The following is an 18,106-nucleotide window of genomic DNA, read 5'->3' on the forward strand; positions in this document are numbered from 1 at the left end:
CATGGAGGAATGGGCCAAAATACCAGCTACTGTGTGTGCAAACCTGGTAAAGACCTATAGTAAACGTTTGACCTCTGTTATTGCCAACAAAGGTTATGTTACAAAGTCTTGAGTTGTATTTTTGTTATTGACCAAATACTTATTTTCCACCCTGATTTACGAATAAATTCTTTACAAATCCTACCATGTGGATTCATGGATTTTTTTTTTCACATTCTGTCTCTCACAGTTGAAGTGTACCTCTGGTGCAAATTACTGACCTCTGTCATCATTTTAGGTGGGGGAACTTGCACAATCGGTGGCTGACTAAATACTTTTTTGCCCCACTGTATGCTGTTCTGTCAAATAAATAAAGGCAAACAATCCAAGAATACTAATATAAAGCTTGAAAAACCTAAACCCTCACTGACAATAGGCATACTTGCGAGTATAAAACTGAGATCCAGATAAATTGAGTTTCTGTAGAAATCATTTGAAGTCACAAATCTTTGCAATTTGTTAATTTTCAGGCAGGAAGCACAATACATTAAACTTATTTTTATGTAGTTAAGCACAGACACAGGGACCAATGTAATTATAAAGGGCTTAGTTTTAAGTGTTTTCTCTTGTAGATGAGGACTAGTGAAGTGGTAATATGTCTTGAAATGTGTTGCCAGCTTAAGATATTTCCCAAAATACTTTTATTTTGCTCACTGTGTTGCTTTCGCTCTCTGATGTCATTAGTTTCCAACCCTTGTAAGAATGTGTGCAGTCACCTGTGTCTTCTTCGACCTGGTGGATACACCTGTGCCTGCCCGCAAGGCTCCTCCCCGGTGGAGTTTGACTCCAACGAATGTGACGCAGGTAAATAACAACAACTGCAGTGCATGTACTGTCTGCACCCTCACATAAGCTGGGGTTTCGCATCAATACATCCATCCTCCACTCGTGCTTGGCTGCTCCTGTGTGGTTTTGAGAGACTGTGCTGTGATATTGTTTCATTGTTGTTGACTCTCTGGTACGCCTGGCTTTTGCTCCTGCAGCCATTGAGGCTCCTGTTGCAATGCCGCTTGCATGTAGATGCATGAATGGTGGAACCTGCTACACTGATGAAGGGGGCCTGCCCAAGTGCAAGTGAGTTCATGTGCCACGGCCATTTTTACCCATCGCTGTCAGTGATACCTCATATCTTTGGAATTTTCCAGCACACTTCGGGTTGTTTTACCAGTGAGGTTTTCCTGCGGCTAAAGATTGTTATCGCATTTGATCATGATTCTGTGCAGATGTCCTTATGGCTATGTGGGCAGCTACTGTGAGATGGGAAAGTCGAGGGGTGCCCCAGCAGGAACAGGTATGGTCGTTTACTTATAAGCTAACTAACATTTTTTAATGTCTTAGTATTGAAACTAGACCCAGTGTTATTGTTAGCCAGTAGCAGCTATTTGCCACTATATTGTTATTGGCATTAGAAAGAAGAAATATTTAAAGAAGAGACGGGACCTTTCAATATCCTTAGGGATTAATAAAGTATTCTGATTCTGATTTAACTACGTTACGAGTGGTATACTTTGTCCACCAGAGGGCACTCTGCGACTTTTGTCGCTAACTCACTGTTTGGAAAGCGACAAGCAACAACCAGCTGATCTGAGCAGATCCAGTAATCTGCGACTTGTTGAGAGATGAAAAGAAGTTTATTTATAAACTGCATTGTCATATTATCTTAGTAAGAGCTCATAAATAACTACACATAAATGTTTCACACAGAAAAATATTGGCTGCTTTTTAAATCACCAAATATCAGCATCAGTCCTGTATCCTATATCCTATATCAGTCAAGCTCTACTTAAAGCAATATTTCCTGCATGCATGCTGAAGACGTCACATTTATTTACTGCTTATTTGCCTAAAATTTTAAGGTGGGAACATTCTGGCTCAGCATTTGCAGAATTTGTTGAGTGGATGAAATCTCAGAGTTTTTAATAGCTAGCTAATTAACACATTAGTTTGACCAATGTTTAACATAAACTAACAGGTCTGCTAAAAGTCACAAACACTAATGGGCTTGTCACCAAAATGTTATTAGTCACGTTAATGATCTGCATCTCACTGCGAATGTCCTGTATCATGAATCTGCATATTTACCCCCTTTTTCCTTTAGCTGTAGCTATTTTATTGGCAGTCATTATCATCCTGATTACTGGAGGTTTGGCTGTTGGAGTTTTCCTCAACTACAAACGAACAGGCTCTTTCATCCCCTCCATGCCCAAACTACCCAGGTTTCTACCACTTCTTTTCGGTTCAGTTTTTTTCAGTTAAAACTGTGATGGAGCTCACGGTATAGATTTCAGACCAAAGTTCAGGTGTTTGTGTTTTGTTTTTGTTCAGCCTCAGCAGCTTGGTGAAATCCGCTGACACTGGGAATGGGGTGACGTTTCGGTCGGGTGATAATGTGGATCTCGGACCCTCACACGTTGGAGTGTCATTCATTGACACAGGCATGCAGATGGTGAGTCTTGGATAAATGCATACAAGCAGCTAATCATTTCCAGGATCACTAAAAGTACAAAATCAGCGTTTTTGAACATGTTCGCGTACAACTTCAAGAAGTGCTTGTTTGAGAGCTTAACAAATATTTAAAAGTTCAGTAATAACTATATCAACAATCTCACCATTATAATATCCCCATAGGATGATCATTTTGCCATGGAGCCTGGGAGGCAGCCGATTACATTTGAGAACCCACTGTATGCCACTGGTCACGTGTCTGGGGACCCTGCTGTTATTCATGCCACGCAGGTACTCACAAATGAATATCTTTTGCACTTTACAGGTTAGAGCAGGGACTTTCAGACCTACACAGCTTGTAGAAATTAATTAAAGAAAACGAATAGGAATTGAAATTGGCTCTAAAATCATTTTGACTAACAACCAAGTAAAATAATAAATAAAAAAAAAAAGAAAGAGGTTCACAAATTAACAATAGAATAGAAGCAGATAATATACTTACATCCCACCACATTAAGCCTTGACCCTCTGAGGCTGGGTTAGTATCTCCTTATGACTATTATACAAAGTGTATACTATACATTTATTATGAAATAGAAATGAACAATATAAAGAGGAACTACTGGAGATCCTGTGCTGCCAAAATAACACTAATCTGGTGCCTCTATTATGTTACACAAAGGAGGAAAAAACAAACCACAAAGACATCGCTGTGTATTTTTTTTAGATTGTGTTTTATGAACCTTTAATTAATCTGATTTATAATCATAAACTGCTACATTTTTGCTTTAAAACAGGTGACTGTGAATGTGAGCAGTGATCAGCGGGAGAACAACTTTGTAAACCCGACTTACCGTGGAGACCCGAGCGTAGGCGTGGTAAACACGTCTACCGTCAGCACCCAACCTGTCCATGTGAATATCATACGTGCACAAAGTCAAAAGAAATCTACTTTAAATACTTTTAAAGCACCCGTGCATGGAGCCACCTCAGTGACTGTGTTTTGTTTGCAGGAGTCAAAGTGGAGCTTATTCAAACGAAAATTAAAGCCAAGCACCACATTTGAAAACCCTTCATATTCAGAGGTATGTCCGGCCATTTTCTAAGATATCAGAAATTAAACAGAAAGTTGGGGTGGGGAGGGGCTTCTCTTTTTTACCGTCTGTGCTGTTTTACAGATGAGGGATGAAAAGCCCGTAGGAAGCAGCGGGGACTCTTCTGCCCCTGAGCCATCTCCGTTTGCCCCCCCTGCCAAACCTCAGAAGAGGGATCGCCCCAACACCTTCTCGCCTACCGAGGACAGCTTCAAAGACACGGCCAACCTCGTTAAAGAGGACAGTGACGTATAACCCCTCTCTTGCGGACGGGAATTGAAAAATGAAACACACTTTGCACAGAATTTATTTTTTTATGCAGCCTGTGTACAAAACTCAAATCGTTTTAGGAGAGAAGTACATTTCTATAGAACAAAGAAAAACGTCTTCCGTGACTATGCCTTCTGACATTTCTTATGCCAATTTTGTGTTAATGTTTTTTGTTTCTTTATCCTGATGTACGATATGTATATCTTTGCACTGAAGCTGCTGATAGAAATGTTAATAAATATGTTGTATATTTGTAAATTTGGACAGTAAGATTTTTTTTCAGAAATATTCTGGAATAGATCCTAAATAGTTTGGCGTGAAGAAAATAACACATATAAAAGGCGAGCTGCATTGTGAATGTACAAAATGATCAAAGGAAATTGGAGAAATGCGATGGGTAATAATATCTGTTTCACCACTGAATATATACCTCATTTCACGGCTTAATTGAAGCAAGACAGATTCGATTTTATATCTCTTCAGTATGTGCTCCAATATAAACAGATGCATAGGCTTAAATACGTGTGCAAAGCATACTTTTATCCTTCTTAATCAAACTCATTTTTACCTTACATCACCTTTGCGACTTTTGAATTGATACGATTGTTTTTTAGTGATATTACTGAAATGAATAATGGCCAAATTAGTTTGGAACAGTACTTGAATGTGCCCAAGTCTATTGCGTGGATATGTAGTTGATCATCTTAAAGAGCAATATACAACCCAAGAATACAGATGTAGACATTTTCTAATAAGTTCTTTACAGATTGATCTATGTTGTATCATAATGAGGACAAATAAAAAATGTTATCTGTGAGGAAATGTCCAAATGGATTCAATTTCTGCTGCTGAGACGTGCATGAATAAATTTCTTATTTTGTAACTTGGTCTCTTTTTCATCACTTTATTGTTACGGTCCATCTATAGATCTTAGAGAGGTCTGGGGGCTACGCCTTGGACACCAAACAAATGCATAGAGGGAGACAAAGATTTAGGGTCATGTTCATCCATGTTTGCCCCTTTCTGCCTTGAGAGCTGCCTTAATTCTTCACAGCACAGATTCAGCAAGATGCTGGAAACATTCCTCAGAGATTTTGGTTCTTATTGACATGATAGCATCACACAGTTGCTGCAGATTTGTCAGTTGCACATTAATGGTGTGAATCTCCCCTACCACAACATCCTAAATGAGTTAGTGTTGTCCTGCTGGAAGTCGCCACCATAGGCTGTGGTGTTTAAACAATTTCAAACATATGAGCTTAAATATGTGGCACACTTTAGGTCCTTTAGATCCACACCATTACACCACCACCTCCACCATGAAACACTGATACAAGACAGGACGGATCCACGATTTCATATTAATTATGTCATATTCTGACCCGATTAACTGAATGTCACAGCAGAAATCAAGACTCAACAGGCCAGTCTTGTATTGTTTAATTTTGGTGAGCCCGTGCACATTGTAACCTTAGCTTCCTCTTCTTAGCCGATGGGAATGGGACCCGGTGGGGTCATCTGCTGCTCTAGCTCATCTCCTTCAGTGTTTGATGTGTTGTGTGTTCAGAGATGCTCTTCTGTATATCTTGGTTTTAACAAGTGGTTATTTGAGCTACTGTTTTATCTTTTTTTGAATCATCTTTTCTAACCCCTAGAGATGCTGTGTGGGAAAATCTCAATCAGCTTTAGCTTAGGGTGAACATGGTCAACATATACACAGGAGAGAAGTAATGACACAGTCATACAAAGTTTTACAGCGATGTTAAAGGCTGTCTGCTATTTACATCTTTTGTTTAGGAGAAGGGAGAATCAAATTGACTATAAAGTCTGCAATGAATGAAGGGAGGTAGGACAAAGGGATCCAGAAAAGCTTTGCGTCCCAGCCTGCTGCGTAACGTGTGCGTGGGAAGCGAGCGGTCAGCGCGTGCTCCATGCACCTCGTCACCTTAGAGATATCCGGACTGCACAAGAGTCCCATGGAGAAGGTCTGAGCTTTCACATCTGAGAGATCAATAATCAGATAAAAGTGATCTTACAGAGCATCTGTTTAGTTGATCTGTAGCTGATTTAAACAAAGTGCACTTTTACTCACACTCATCAAAGTATGTAGCTCCATATGAGTCTTTCACATCTTGAGGGAGGCGGGACCACAGTCTCCTCAGGTTAGCGTCAATAAGATCAATGCGGGTCACGTTAGTCTTGAAGAAACCGGGCTCGATGATGCTCACATTAATACCAAAGTGCTGCATTTCCCTCCTGGTTAGACAAAGCAGACAGCGTGTCTCTTGAAAGCAAGTGAAAGAATTTTACTGAGCACTTCTCCATCAGTACTATGCTGCGGCATAGTTAATATGTGAGTATTTTCAATCCTTTGATACTTTCATTAGACTGTGGTAGATGTCATTTCTGCTTTACTATATTTTTATGTGTATTTTTATGTGTATGTATTTTTTTTTTTTATAGGCAGAGGTCAATGGGTCCATTTTTGGACAAAAGGTCCATTAACAGATAACAAATATCAAATATTTGTTATTTGAAAATAGGCATGAATTCAAAAGCTTTGGAAGTGTTTCTTAAAGCCTGGTTCTGCTGGAGGTTTCTTGCTGTTAAAAATGAGTTTCTCCTTCCCCACTGTCGCCAAGTACTTGCTCATAGGGGGCTTCTTATTGTTTGCGTTTTCTCTGTATTTTGGGGGATTATGAAGTGCATTGAGATGATTTGATATTATATAAATAAAACTGAATAAAAGTGAATTGAAGATTTCAGCTCTTTCAACTACTGCTAACATCGCTTTATAGTAGTCTCCTGATCTCCCCTTAAAAGATGCGTAACTAACTGTAGTGTGGAGTTACCAAAGCATCAGGACACTCACATTATTTTATTGGTCCAATGTCACCAAAACCATCTTGCCTACCCAAGTGTTAATCCTTTCTTTTTTTTTCTTTTTTTTAAATTATGACTTAAAAAACCCCACCTCAGCAGTATGTTTTTAACCACATGTTCATACCTGAGGCTGTCAGAAAAGGCTTCCACTCCCCATTTGGACAGGCAGTATCCTCCACCAGTGAGAGACAGTCGTCCCAGAATACTGGCTACATTCACCACTCTGCCCCGAGCTTTCTTTAAGAGAGGCAGAAACTGGAGGGTTACGTCAACCACTCCTAACAGATTCACATCCAAAACCTTTGTGAAATCCTCTAACTTCATCCATTCTGTTGGGCCGATGGGTGTCGATCTTCCTGCATTATTCACCAGACCCCACAGACCTGCAGGATACACAATAACGACCACCAGAAAACAGCTCATGACCTTCATCTTTTAAATCTTTTGCTTTGTAATCTTGACAGATTAAACTGCTTACAGCCCATGCAGATGCTTCTCTGCATCTCCAGATGTCAAACACTGACCTGCTGTGCAAGGTTTTAGTACAAGTTGATCAATCTGCTACCTATGTTCAACCCTAGAGAAGAGTATGAGATGCTCCACATACACAGGTTGGCCAAATTTTGGTTTGTATCCTTTTCTGTAGGCATTTTGTAAGTATGGCATGAAACTTCCTTGTGTGTGTGCTAATATGCATCTGAATGTTGGATGAAGCCAGGTCTATAATTCCTATTTGCTGGAGTAGACTCATTGCAGAGATGACTTTGGACATCTTTTGCATACAAAATAGTATTTTTTCCCAACTTATGTAAAATTTGTTTGGTTCTTGTGGAAAATCAGATGTTTTTGCCCCCTGGGTTTCGAAAAATTTGAAAATCTATGTGGTGAAAATCTGTCATTGACACACTGAACATCTGAGAAGCAGGTGAAAACAGACATATGGGTTCTTTTCTAATGATCTATAAGATAAAAAGGTTAGGAGCCACTTACATAGAGCATGGGCCTGACAAACTGATCTATGGCATTTGTTTTACACATTTGCCACCTTTATTTTTTTCAGTAAAAATCTTTTTCATAGATAAAATCAAATGATGGAATTACTTTTTGCCCATCAGTAATAACATTTGTTTTCAGCACATGCTGTCCCACAGTTGGTAGTCAGATCTCAGTCTACAGTCTTGATTTATGTCAGAAGCAGGTTTCTCCCTTAAAAGGCAAGATGTGTTACATGTATCAGTAGGAGGATGATGGGTTGATGACGGGATGGACCAGCTTGGCTTTATCTCTCCCAGTGCTTCACTCTGACTGGCACCCTATCAGTGTGCACCCCCTGCTGTCCGCCCGGCTCACCTCGCTCTCCGACCTCTCTGCTCACAGACTCCACCGCCTTCCTGATGCTCGCGCTGTCCGTAACATCCAGCAGGAAGGCCTTCAGTCTGGGGGAGGCAGCCGCTGCCAAGTCTGCGGCACCTTTCTCTGTGAGGCAGGCGGCCATGACTTGGAAACCTTTTCGGTCCAGCTGTTTGGCCAGAAGATTCCCAAAGCCGCTGTCACAGCCTGTGATGAGCACATGTTTCTGGCTGAAACCATCAACCTTGTAGGAATCTCTGATGTACCAGCGGACGGCAGCGAGCGTGGCCAGAAGGAAAACACAGGTTAGGGCCAGGTGTGACAGGATTACCTAAGACACAAAAATTACAACTAAAATGAAAGACTTCACACATTCATAATGCCATCCTCTACTTTATTTTAATCTCTGGATAAAGTAATTAATTTATACAAAAACAGAGAAATCGTCTTACCCCTGCCAAATAAGCTGCTAGACGGTCTGTAAATACCTGGTGGGAGAAACTTGGGATGCATTTCAAAACATTTAAGCAGCAGTAATGAAACCTGAATTATACACACGGCCTCTTAATGTTTGTTTAGCCTCGTTTTATTTTTCATAAAGCAGAGCATCACATAAAAGTTCTGGACATCGAAGAATAAAGCAATTTAACACTTAAATAAAAGATTTAAAACTTGTCTCAGTGTTAAAGCCTGTAACCACATTAGCAAACCAGGGCGCCACTGCTATTATTTAGCTTCAGCTCCCCCTTGTGGCTCAACTGGTTATGGCAGAATTACATAGCTTTTAAAGCCATTCACAACTAAGTGAGCCCTTAACCCAGTATTGAGTAGAACAGACTGAGATCTAAGAAAATGTGGCCACACCTGATTAATATGTCCCCAAATGAAGTTCAGTTCACCCAAACAGAAAATTGGCATCTACCCTCACAGGTCTGAAAGCTGGAAGGTTAAACTGAATACATTTAATCAGTATGTCTTGATGCATTCTCAATCATCCAGGTAAGTAAATCTCCAAAAATTGATTCTGTTCATCTGGACGTAACGTTTTGTGGGAGAAACGTTTCGTCACTCATCCAAGTGACTTCTTCAGTCTCAGCTGACTGCAGGTTTCCTCATCTTATAAACAGTACATTTGCATAATGACTGAAAAGCTGGAAAGGCACCTAAAGAAAGCCCCAGCCGATCCAGGAGTGAAGGACAACCGCTCCCCAAGCGAAAACCTGTAGTGATCCCATATGTGTCAGGAGTATCGGAGTAGTTGAGACGCATTTTTTTTAAACACCAGGTTTCTGTGGCTTTTAAACCCCAAAACACGCTGTGCCAAAAATTGATCCACCCCAAGGATCGGGTCCCCCGACACAAACAGAGTAACATAGTGTACACTGTTAAGTGCCAGGAGGATTGCCAGGATTTATACATCGGGGAAACCAAACAACCTCTGGCGAAGCGGATGGCACAACACAGAAGAACTACCTCGTCAGGCCAGGATTCTGCAGTCTATTTACACCTACAGGCCAGTGGACACTCTTTCAAGGATGAGGATGTGCACATCCTGGACAGGGAGGAACGCTGGTTTGAGCGCGGAGTCAAGGAGGCCATTTATGTGAAAAGGGAAAGACCATCTCTGAATCGAGGAGGGGGCCTAAGGGTACATCTTTCGCCATCTTACAATGCTGTGATTGCAGCCATTCCCCAACTCTCTGTGAACGATACTCATGGCCATTGATCAGTTGTCTTTGATCAGTGGGTTTTGGTCGGTGGTTGTTGATCAATGGTCATGAGGATTTGCATAACTAAGATTAAGGAACTGACCTCCCAGCCCATTGTTCCTTCAGTGGGCTGGTTTCAGTCATTATGCAAATGTACTGTTTATAAGATCGGGGAAACCTGCAGTCGAAACGCTTCTCCCACAAAACGCTACGTCCAGATGAACAGAATCAACTTTTGGAGATTTAATCAGCATATTTGTGAGCACAGGTTTACTGACCTTTCATGTGTTACTTTTTACTTCTGCTTTACCAGATTTCATATGGTAACATTATGTTATCCTAGAACTCATTTGAGAGGGGAATATATGAGGGAGCGGATGTGGCTCAGGAGGTACAGCAGTTCATCTATTATTCAGGAGGCTGGTGGTTTGATCCTTAGCCCCCCTGGTCTGCATGCTGGAGTATCGTTGGGCAAGATACTAAATCCTGACTTGCCCCTGATGTGTGTGCATGAATGTTATGCATTAAAAAAAAAAGTGTATATGTGTGAGTGAATGAAGCTTGAAGTGAGAGAGTGCTTTGAGAACTCAAACTGAACTGATAAGCACTAGAACTACAGCCCATTTATCTGACATCTGTTAGCTCAAACTACAGGAAAATGCTGCTTAGAGCTCACGATTATAAAAGACTTACCAAAAACTGGATCATTACTTTTTATAGACACTCAGCGATATACTTGAACAATAAAACTGTAAAGAATTATTCCAATGTTCTTTTACATTGTGGTGTGAGAGATTTTATTAAAAGATCTTAATCCTGTCCTCTTTGTTTCTCACACGAACATGCGGGAATAAGGAAGTATGCAGTTGGAAAAAAATGTGTACGATTTTGGGCATTTTCTCAATACATTTTATTTTATTTGTGCACCAATTGTGTTTCATTAACATAACCCTGTGAAAACTCAAAGCCAAACTATCTGCATGTTAGAAACTACACTATGGGTAAACAGATTTTTAAAAACATGACAATTTTCATTCATCCACCAGATGGCATCAGATCTCATTAGACTATCTACTGAAAGTAAAATGTAACAAAACCCCCCCCAAAAAACGCATACAAAAATAACAAAAGGTTTCAATCGAGCCACTCCTGTCAAGTCTGCTAATTAACTTAGTGTAAAATAAATAAACAGCCAATAACTTATCCAGACGTTAGCTGAGCTAGGTGATCACAATGGGTACCAAGAGCCCAACAGCACAAATTTAAGCACCACTAAATGTACAATAGTAGAACAAATAATAATCATAAAAATAATACAAACATACCATGGTTACAGCTTTAGATGTTTCTGCTGCTTCACCCCTGGGAATATAAATTAACTGAAAGGTGCTTTCTACATCAAAACCTGGTGCTGAAGGTGAAGTTATGTAACAAGTCTGCAGAGTCATAGTCCGATTTAACAGGAGGGTCTAAAAGGTTACACGCTTGGGCTTGTGTAATACACTCAGAGTCCATGAGCCCTGGTTCTGATAACAGCACTCCCCTTTCAACTGAAATCAATTGTGAAAGCACAAAATCTCTGACTAAAGGTTACAGAGCACACTCTTCGATATGTAGGACGAATACATGTTAGGATTTTTTGCTTTACTAGCAAAGGTGAGATGACACAGCATTCAAGATTATTACATGACTTGACACAAAGTTAATTGTCAGTGCTCAAAGGTTTCTTCATTACCTGACATGTACTCTTCTGAGTGCAGCTCTATTAATCAATTAAATAGATGTAATAATGTCTAGAGTCATAATTATCGTAAGAAAATAAACACACGCCCATATAATCTTCAGATTAGCCCAAAATGCTTCACTGACTGACGTGACAGAAACTACAGCGCAGATATTTTGGGTCTGGGTTTACTTTTAATTAAATACGTGTCTGAGAGCCAGCTCGGCATGTACGACATCGGCAACCAGAGGAACTTGGCGTCCCACCCGGGGGAGTAGCGAGTGCGTGGATAAAGGGCAGAGATGGCGTGCTCCATACAGCCGACCACCTTCATCAGGTCCCCGTCTACAATCTGCCTGTACCTCTCGTCCAACTGCTCAAGCGCTAAAAAGAGAAATGTTTCACACATGAGTTCTGTAAAAATGATTCAATTCAATTAAAGGACTAATGATCATCAGTCGGGATCATAGGCAAGATTAATGCAGCTGAAAAGAGTCCAGAAAGCTTCTGGTGCACGAAATCTTGTCTGCTGCATATTGATTCTGCACAGTCACATGAAATGAAGAGATTAAAGTAGATACAATGTCAGGCTGAAGATGGAAAGGAGTGCAATGGATGAACAGCTTGAAAACATAATGCATCCGAGTAAGTCTTATCTGTTAAATGAAATAAAGCATCTCACTTGTGTCCAAGAAACCATGCCCGTAGTCATCTTTCACTTCCTGAGGTAATCTTTCCCAGAGCTTAATGAAGTTATTCTTCAACATAGCTGTGTCAGTCACGTTTGTTTTAAAGAACCCGGGCTCAATGCATAACACCTTGACTCCAAATGGTGTCATGTCGATACTGAAACACAAAATGAGATGCTGCAAGTCAGCAGACTCACAGGGTACGCATGTACAGGCTTGAAAAGTCAGATGTGCTCTCACCGGAGGCTGTCATTGAAGGACTCCACTCCATACTTGGACACACAGTAAGGTCCGCCGAATGGGCTGATTCGACCACACACACTGGCGATGTTTATCACCCTGCCTTTGGCCTTCTTGATGAGGGGGAGGACACTCAGGGTCACATCGATGACACCGAGCAGATTGACCGCTATCATAGGTTTGAAATCTTCTACGGTGAGCCAGTCGTTGGGACCGGACGGCACTGAGATTCCAGCGTTGTTCACGACAGCCCAGAGGCCTGAAGTAACACAAACCCAACAACAAGAAGCACAATGAGAGCCACAGTACGGACACACAAATCCCTGCTTTGGACTGCGTGTTATAATCATTAATGTTGAAATATAGTATACCATAAAAACAGGGCCACATGAGAATTGGGACTGTTGTTGAGGGCTGGAACAGTAAGATTAACTAATTTATACTCAACGTAACTTTATCTCCTTACAAACTGCTGTTGGAGAGAGTAGATGTCAAAAATATTCCCCAACCGTGGCCCTTGGGAAAACTCAAATGTCATAACTTTTTAAATTCTTTGTGTTATTGCTGGGAGATATTGTTTCTGGGTCATTAACCCAGACTGATTGTGAAATCATAGCAAACCACTCTTAAGAACATTGTGTATTTGCTTCTCATTTTATGTCATGTAGGCCCACTTTAAAGTGATAAACATGCTCTGCCGGTTTCTAATCTAGACTCAATTCCATGAATCCACACTTTGAAAAATCACTGATATGAGCAGCTAAGCATCTACTACAATAAAGTCAAATGATTTGCAGATACACTTCACTTTCCACTGCATAACATTAACTTCTCAAAGCCAGTTTAAAAATTGGGCTCAGAACTTTGTTTTCATTTCCCAGGTCTGATATTCAATTCAATTCAATTTATATAGCCCCAAATCACAACAACAGTTGCCACAAGGTGCTTTATATTGTACAGTAGATCCTATAATAGATACAGAGAAAAACCCAACAATCATATGACCCCCTATGAGCAAGCGCTTTGGTGACAGGGGGAAGGAAAAACTCCATTTTAACAGGAAGAAACCTCCGGCAGAACCAGGCTCAGGGAGGGGCGGCCATCAACCATTAAAACAAGCCCCAAACCCTAAAATGACTGGAAATGAGTTAAACAGGCTGGCTCTTCCTGCAGGCACACTTCAAATCCAAACACTGAGTCATTAAATACATTAACCCTTTTACGCATAGTGGTCACTACAGTGGACAGCTATTCAAAGGCTGTTTTCTTGTCTTTGTGTCAGCGTTGGTGGTATACTTGCACATAAATACAACACACAATGTATATTATTTATTTGTTTGTCAAATTCACAAGTCAAAACATATGTTGTCCACCGAAATTGACATGTAAAAAATTCTTTGAAAAGTACATGCTTTTAAAAAAAAAATGAAGTTCAAAAATATTTTTTTCGTGCCTAAAGATGAATAAAAACACTAACATAATGAGATGTTCTCTTTGCTTCATTGTTCTTACAGTTCAGTTGTTCAGGGTTTGTTTTATTTTCCTTCATGCTGGAATAAACAGAGTGAGTGGGTGGGTGGGTGGGTGGGTAGCTGGGTTATTGACTATACTGACAACAGATAGGAGTATACAGACTGACACAGTCCTCACTGTGAAAAAGGAAGGCCTTTACATTAAGTTTCAGTCTTGTTCACATTTTATTCAAGAAATCAATACTGAATAATTCTTTCATTAGTATATTTATTCTACTCACGCCTATCTAAAGCGATTAAAAATTACTGTGATGGACTACTTTTGCGATAAAAATAAAGAAATGACTGTGAAAACAGATGAATTGCCTTAACAGCCACTTTAACTAATCCTGGTTTTTCCTGGCATGTAATCCAAATATTTGACATTTAAGTTCATCAGTTAAAAATGGGAGACTTTACACTGAGCCACTCACCCTTCTGTCCAACCAGAGTCTTGATGAAAGCTGCCACTTTGCTCACACTCTCAGAGTCGGCGACGTCCAGGTGGATGGTGGTCAGTTTGTCGGAGGAGACCTTCTTCAGCTCATCCTCACCCTTCCCGGTGTAACAGCCTGCAATCACGCGGAAGCCCAGCTTGTCCAGGTGTCTCGCCAGGAGATTACCAAACCCGGAGTCGCAACCTGTGATGTACACATACTTGTCCTCCTTGTTGGAGACTCTTTTGGTTTCTCTGTACCAGCGATAAACGAACCAAACAGCCACCAGCCCGAGGATGTACAGAAACATTTTTCTAAGGTCAAGAAGAAGGTGGAACATTATTATTAGGTTATATTCAAATAACTTCGGGAACTTTTATACATATATATTATAGGTCATGGTTAAACGATTATAACAAATAGGTGTTGATGTGCAATAACATAGGAGGTTGAGCCAAAACCCTTAGCGGCTGTGTGAGGGGGTCAAAACTACGAGTGTAGGCTGCTGATAAATGACAGCTTCATCTGATGATTAAATCATTGAGATCAATGACACGGTTCTGAATTGTGCCAGTCCGGTTGGCCAATATGATTACATACCTTATTAGAATGACAGGGTTTCTAATAAGGTATGACTCTAAAGTCTTGACTTGTTTTCCTTATTTTAATTACTTAAAAGACCTGTCATATTTGAATGCCTACTCCATCATTCTTCTTTGGTTAACCGGCTGCTCTTTTGTACAAATACTCGTCATATCTGAATCTACTTTGTAAAGAAAACCAGCACTTGTATTTGCATTGGATGTGAGGAATAGACAGTAACGAAACCATGCTGTGATTTACGGATCATCCTGTCACTCCTGTTTGGCCAACCGTACACCTAATGCTCTTTTCTTCAATGAAGGAAATGACCTTACACCTACTCTTCTGCATATTCCTGTAATATGTTGTCTTGACTTTGCGCACACATTCACACTCCTATTTGTCATGCATAGTTTTACATCTGTAAACCATCTGAGCATGCTACTACAGGTTAACAACCTGCTGTGACTTGACACACTCAAGCTCCGTAAACATGCTTTACAACGCTCATGACGTGATGCCTGTGGGCTTGGCAGACTTCACAGACAACCAAAAAGACTAAACTTTTTGGGTTTGGGGTTTTTTTAGTAAATGAGAAATACTTTATTTGTGAAATTATTTAAAAATGCCCGATGATTAAAGTGATGACAATAACATCTGGCAGATGCTTCTCTCCCAGACTGATATCATGCATTATAGATGGTGACAGCATGTAGCATGAAGGCCTTACATATATACACAATGGCGCCACTGTGAGGGAACCTGTTAGAATGAAAGATTAAATCATCTGTTTTGACTACAAACACAATCAGCAACTGGTGAGACTGCAGACGGAAATATAAAGATAAACTAAACATCTGCAAAATGCAAAGAATGAGAGATAACACAAGGCTGTGAAGAATTTCACATATTACTTTGACGACTTTTACTGTCATTTGAGAAATGAGACAAAGGAAATGGCCACGGGAAGTTTACACTCTCGTCTAGCGGATGAAGAAGTATTTAAATTATTGTGAGTAAATTTAGAAATATTACACTATAAAAGAAATTAGCACGAACATACATTTAAAGCTACTTTTGGGTGCTCTCCTTCTTTCCCCAAAGGTTAACCATAGGAGATCGATCCACATGTTTGATCTGACACAGATTTTATGCTGGCTCTAATGCACCGTTGCCAGTTATCTGTGTTTCCCCCCTGTGTTTTTGTGGATCCTCCTGGTCTTTAAACTAGTGAATGGTTAGGTTAGGTAAAGTACTTAAAGTAAAAGGCCGAAATTTGTGTATCATAATTACAACAATTTAGGTTCAGATTTATTTTTATTTTTCCAAGTTGAAAATACCGATTTTAAAATATGTTCCCCTGAGTCAAGATGAGGAAGTAGGAGAAATGCTTGAGTAAATGTACTAGTTGACAGGTTTATCCGGTGGAACAATGTACTAAGGTGGGGATGGAGGTGGGATCAGCCTGGGTGACTGGAGCTGGGTGTGGCAGGAATGCCCTGTGGGCTATGCAGGAGTCGCACAAGCTAATTAATTTTGAAAATCTGGATTCATCTTTATGTTAGATTTTTGGATCTAACATATCTGTAAAACACTGGAGGAATAACAAAAAATCTCTAATGTTGTTCCACAGTGATATTCTCACACAGAGTCAAGAACAAGAAATAAAATTCAAATTAGTTAATTTCAAAAAAACAAAAAAAAAAAAAAGAAAGAAAAAAGAAAGAAGGAAAACAGGAAATAATCACAGTTTAGAAGCCGGGACCTGGGGGGTATTTGATACTTTTTCCTCAGTAAGATTTCTCTTAATAATACTCATCTTGACCCACACACTTCATTGATTATGAAATCAGTTGATTATCCTCCTCAGCTGCAGGTAGATTCAAAAGCCTTACCTGTGGTGGGGTGAATGCGCCTCACACCTTTGAACTGATCAGAATAAACGAGTAACTGAAGTTACTGGGTGTAACACTGAGCCAAGCCTTTTATCGCATTAACTTTAAATTCGTCACCTTTAGTTCACTTTCCCGCCTGTTATATAAAATATAAAATTTCAAGGCGCGGAAAGATTGATAAACTTCATATATGGAGTGTAAGTAAAAAAAAAAAAAAGATATAAAAAAACAACTCACTTCCGTGTTTTCCAAAGTCAGTACATGAAATGAGACCTGCAGCGCAGCGAGGCATGAACCTCCACCGAAAAGAAGTAAGAAGCTCATTTTTCTCTCTCCTCTATTTAATTTGTTGCCAGTTCTCCGAAACTTCCGGGGATAGTGGTTGACTCTAAGGGTTGCCATGGCTGCGTGACAAAATGCACCAAAAGGGAGAGAACGCGGGGGTAAGAAGCAGCACAGCCAGTTCAGCGGAAAAATTACTGAACTGGCAACTTCAGCCGGAGCTCTGTGTTTTTTTTCCACTGAAAATTGAATGAAGAGCGCCAACCCCTGGACACTAAATTTCTCGCTCAATTTTTATTACACTTATTTCATTTATTTATTTATTTATTTTTTAATCTTTTTTTGTCTTCAACTGTATCTTTACTGGTTCTTGATGTGTAGAGCTTGGACCTGAAGAAACACAAACCCATTCCGTTTCTTTATTTTATATGGAGAGAATGACCATAATCAGTCTATCAAAGTCTACACTGTTGCTTTCGTGTCTCACTGCCAGGAAACCAGTGGGATGTGATAACCACAGCCCGCCTCCAGCTCTAACATACTGTACCAGTCAAGCAACGATATGTTAATTACTGAGCTTTGGGAGGTTTTGGAGGTGCATTTTATTACCGTTCAAGCCACAGTAGGCTGGTTTCCAGTCTGTGCTAAGCTAACCTAAACAGTGTTAAGACCCCCCCCCCAAATTTACCTGAATGTTGACACTTTACAGAAATGTCTTGTTATTTTTGAATGTGTGAAATATCAATAAAATTACAAAAAAACTGTCTGTATATCGACTAATGTCTAATATAAAATACCACAAAAAACTGTACTATGAATATATAGAATATATATGTTTGTTTGTTTGTTTGTTTGTTTTACATTTTTACGGATTTTTAAAACATTATCACACACAAAAAGACTGTAAAAATAAGAAAAAATGTTTAAAATAATTTCCCAAATATTTTATGTTTATTT

At 39.9% G+C, this 18,106-nt stretch overlaps 3 protein-coding genes across 4 annotated transcripts in view; 1 reads left to right on the forward strand and 2 right to left on the reverse strand.

Moving 5' to 3' along the window:
- Window positions 1–4,731, forward strand: part of lrp2a (low density lipoprotein receptor-related protein 2a) — a 54,662-nt gene extending 49,931 nt beyond the window's left edge. For both annotated transcript variants that reach the window (XM_023153013.3, XM_012920901.3), the window contains 9 exons: window positions 724–843; window positions 1,023–1,113; window positions 1,263–1,330; window positions 2,138–2,255; window positions 2,365–2,485; window positions 2,668–2,775; window positions 3,282–3,398; window positions 3,498–3,569; window positions 3,663–4,731. In XM_023153013.3, the coding sequence (XP_023008781.1) occupies window positions 724–843; window positions 1,023–1,113; window positions 1,263–1,330; window positions 2,138–2,255; window positions 2,365–2,485; window positions 2,668–2,775; window positions 3,282–3,398; window positions 3,498–3,569; window positions 3,663–3,833 (986 nt within the window). In that variant the 3' untranslated portion in view covers window positions 3,834–4,731. The remainder of the gene's footprint in view (window positions 1–723; window positions 844–1,022; window positions 1,114–1,262; window positions 1,331–2,137; window positions 2,256–2,364; window positions 2,486–2,667; window positions 2,776–3,281; window positions 3,399–3,497; window positions 3,570–3,662) is intronic.
- Window positions 4,732–5,273: 542 nt separating this feature from the next.
- rdh1 (retinol dehydrogenase 1) lies at window positions 5,274–11,238 on the reverse strand. Its single transcript, XM_004557683.5, has 6 exons — window positions 11,116–11,238; window positions 8,534–8,569; window positions 8,082–8,412; window positions 6,856–7,114; window positions 5,941–6,104; window positions 5,274–5,849 (listed from the first exon to the last, which is right to left on the reverse strand). The coding sequence occupies exons 1-6, from the start codon at window positions 11,236–11,238 to the stop codon at window positions 5,629–5,631; spliced, it is 1,134 nt and encodes a 377-aa protein (XP_004557740.1). The 3' UTR covers window positions 5,274–5,628.
- Window positions 10,685–17,253, reverse strand: dhrs9 (dehydrogenase/reductase (SDR family) member 9). The gene is made up of 5 exons (XM_004557684.5): window positions 17,105–17,253; window positions 14,388–14,704; window positions 12,443–12,701; window positions 12,196–12,359; window positions 10,685–11,897 (listed from the first exon to the last, which is right to left on the reverse strand). The coding sequence occupies exons 2-5, from the start codon at window positions 14,698–14,700 to the stop codon at window positions 11,674–11,676; spliced, it is 960 nt and encodes a 319-aa protein (XP_004557741.1). The 5' UTR covers window positions 14,701–14,704; window positions 17,105–17,253; the 3' UTR covers window positions 10,685–11,673.
- Between the last annotated feature and the right edge of the window lie 853 nt (window positions 17,254–18,106).

The sequence above is a fragment of the Maylandia zebra genome, linkage group LG16 (assembly GCF_041146795.1).
Source record: "Maylandia zebra isolate NMK-2024a linkage group LG16, Mzebra_GT3a, whole genome shotgun sequence".
Taxonomy (NCBI): domain Eukaryota; kingdom Metazoa; phylum Chordata; class Actinopteri; order Cichliformes; family Cichlidae; genus Maylandia; species Maylandia zebra.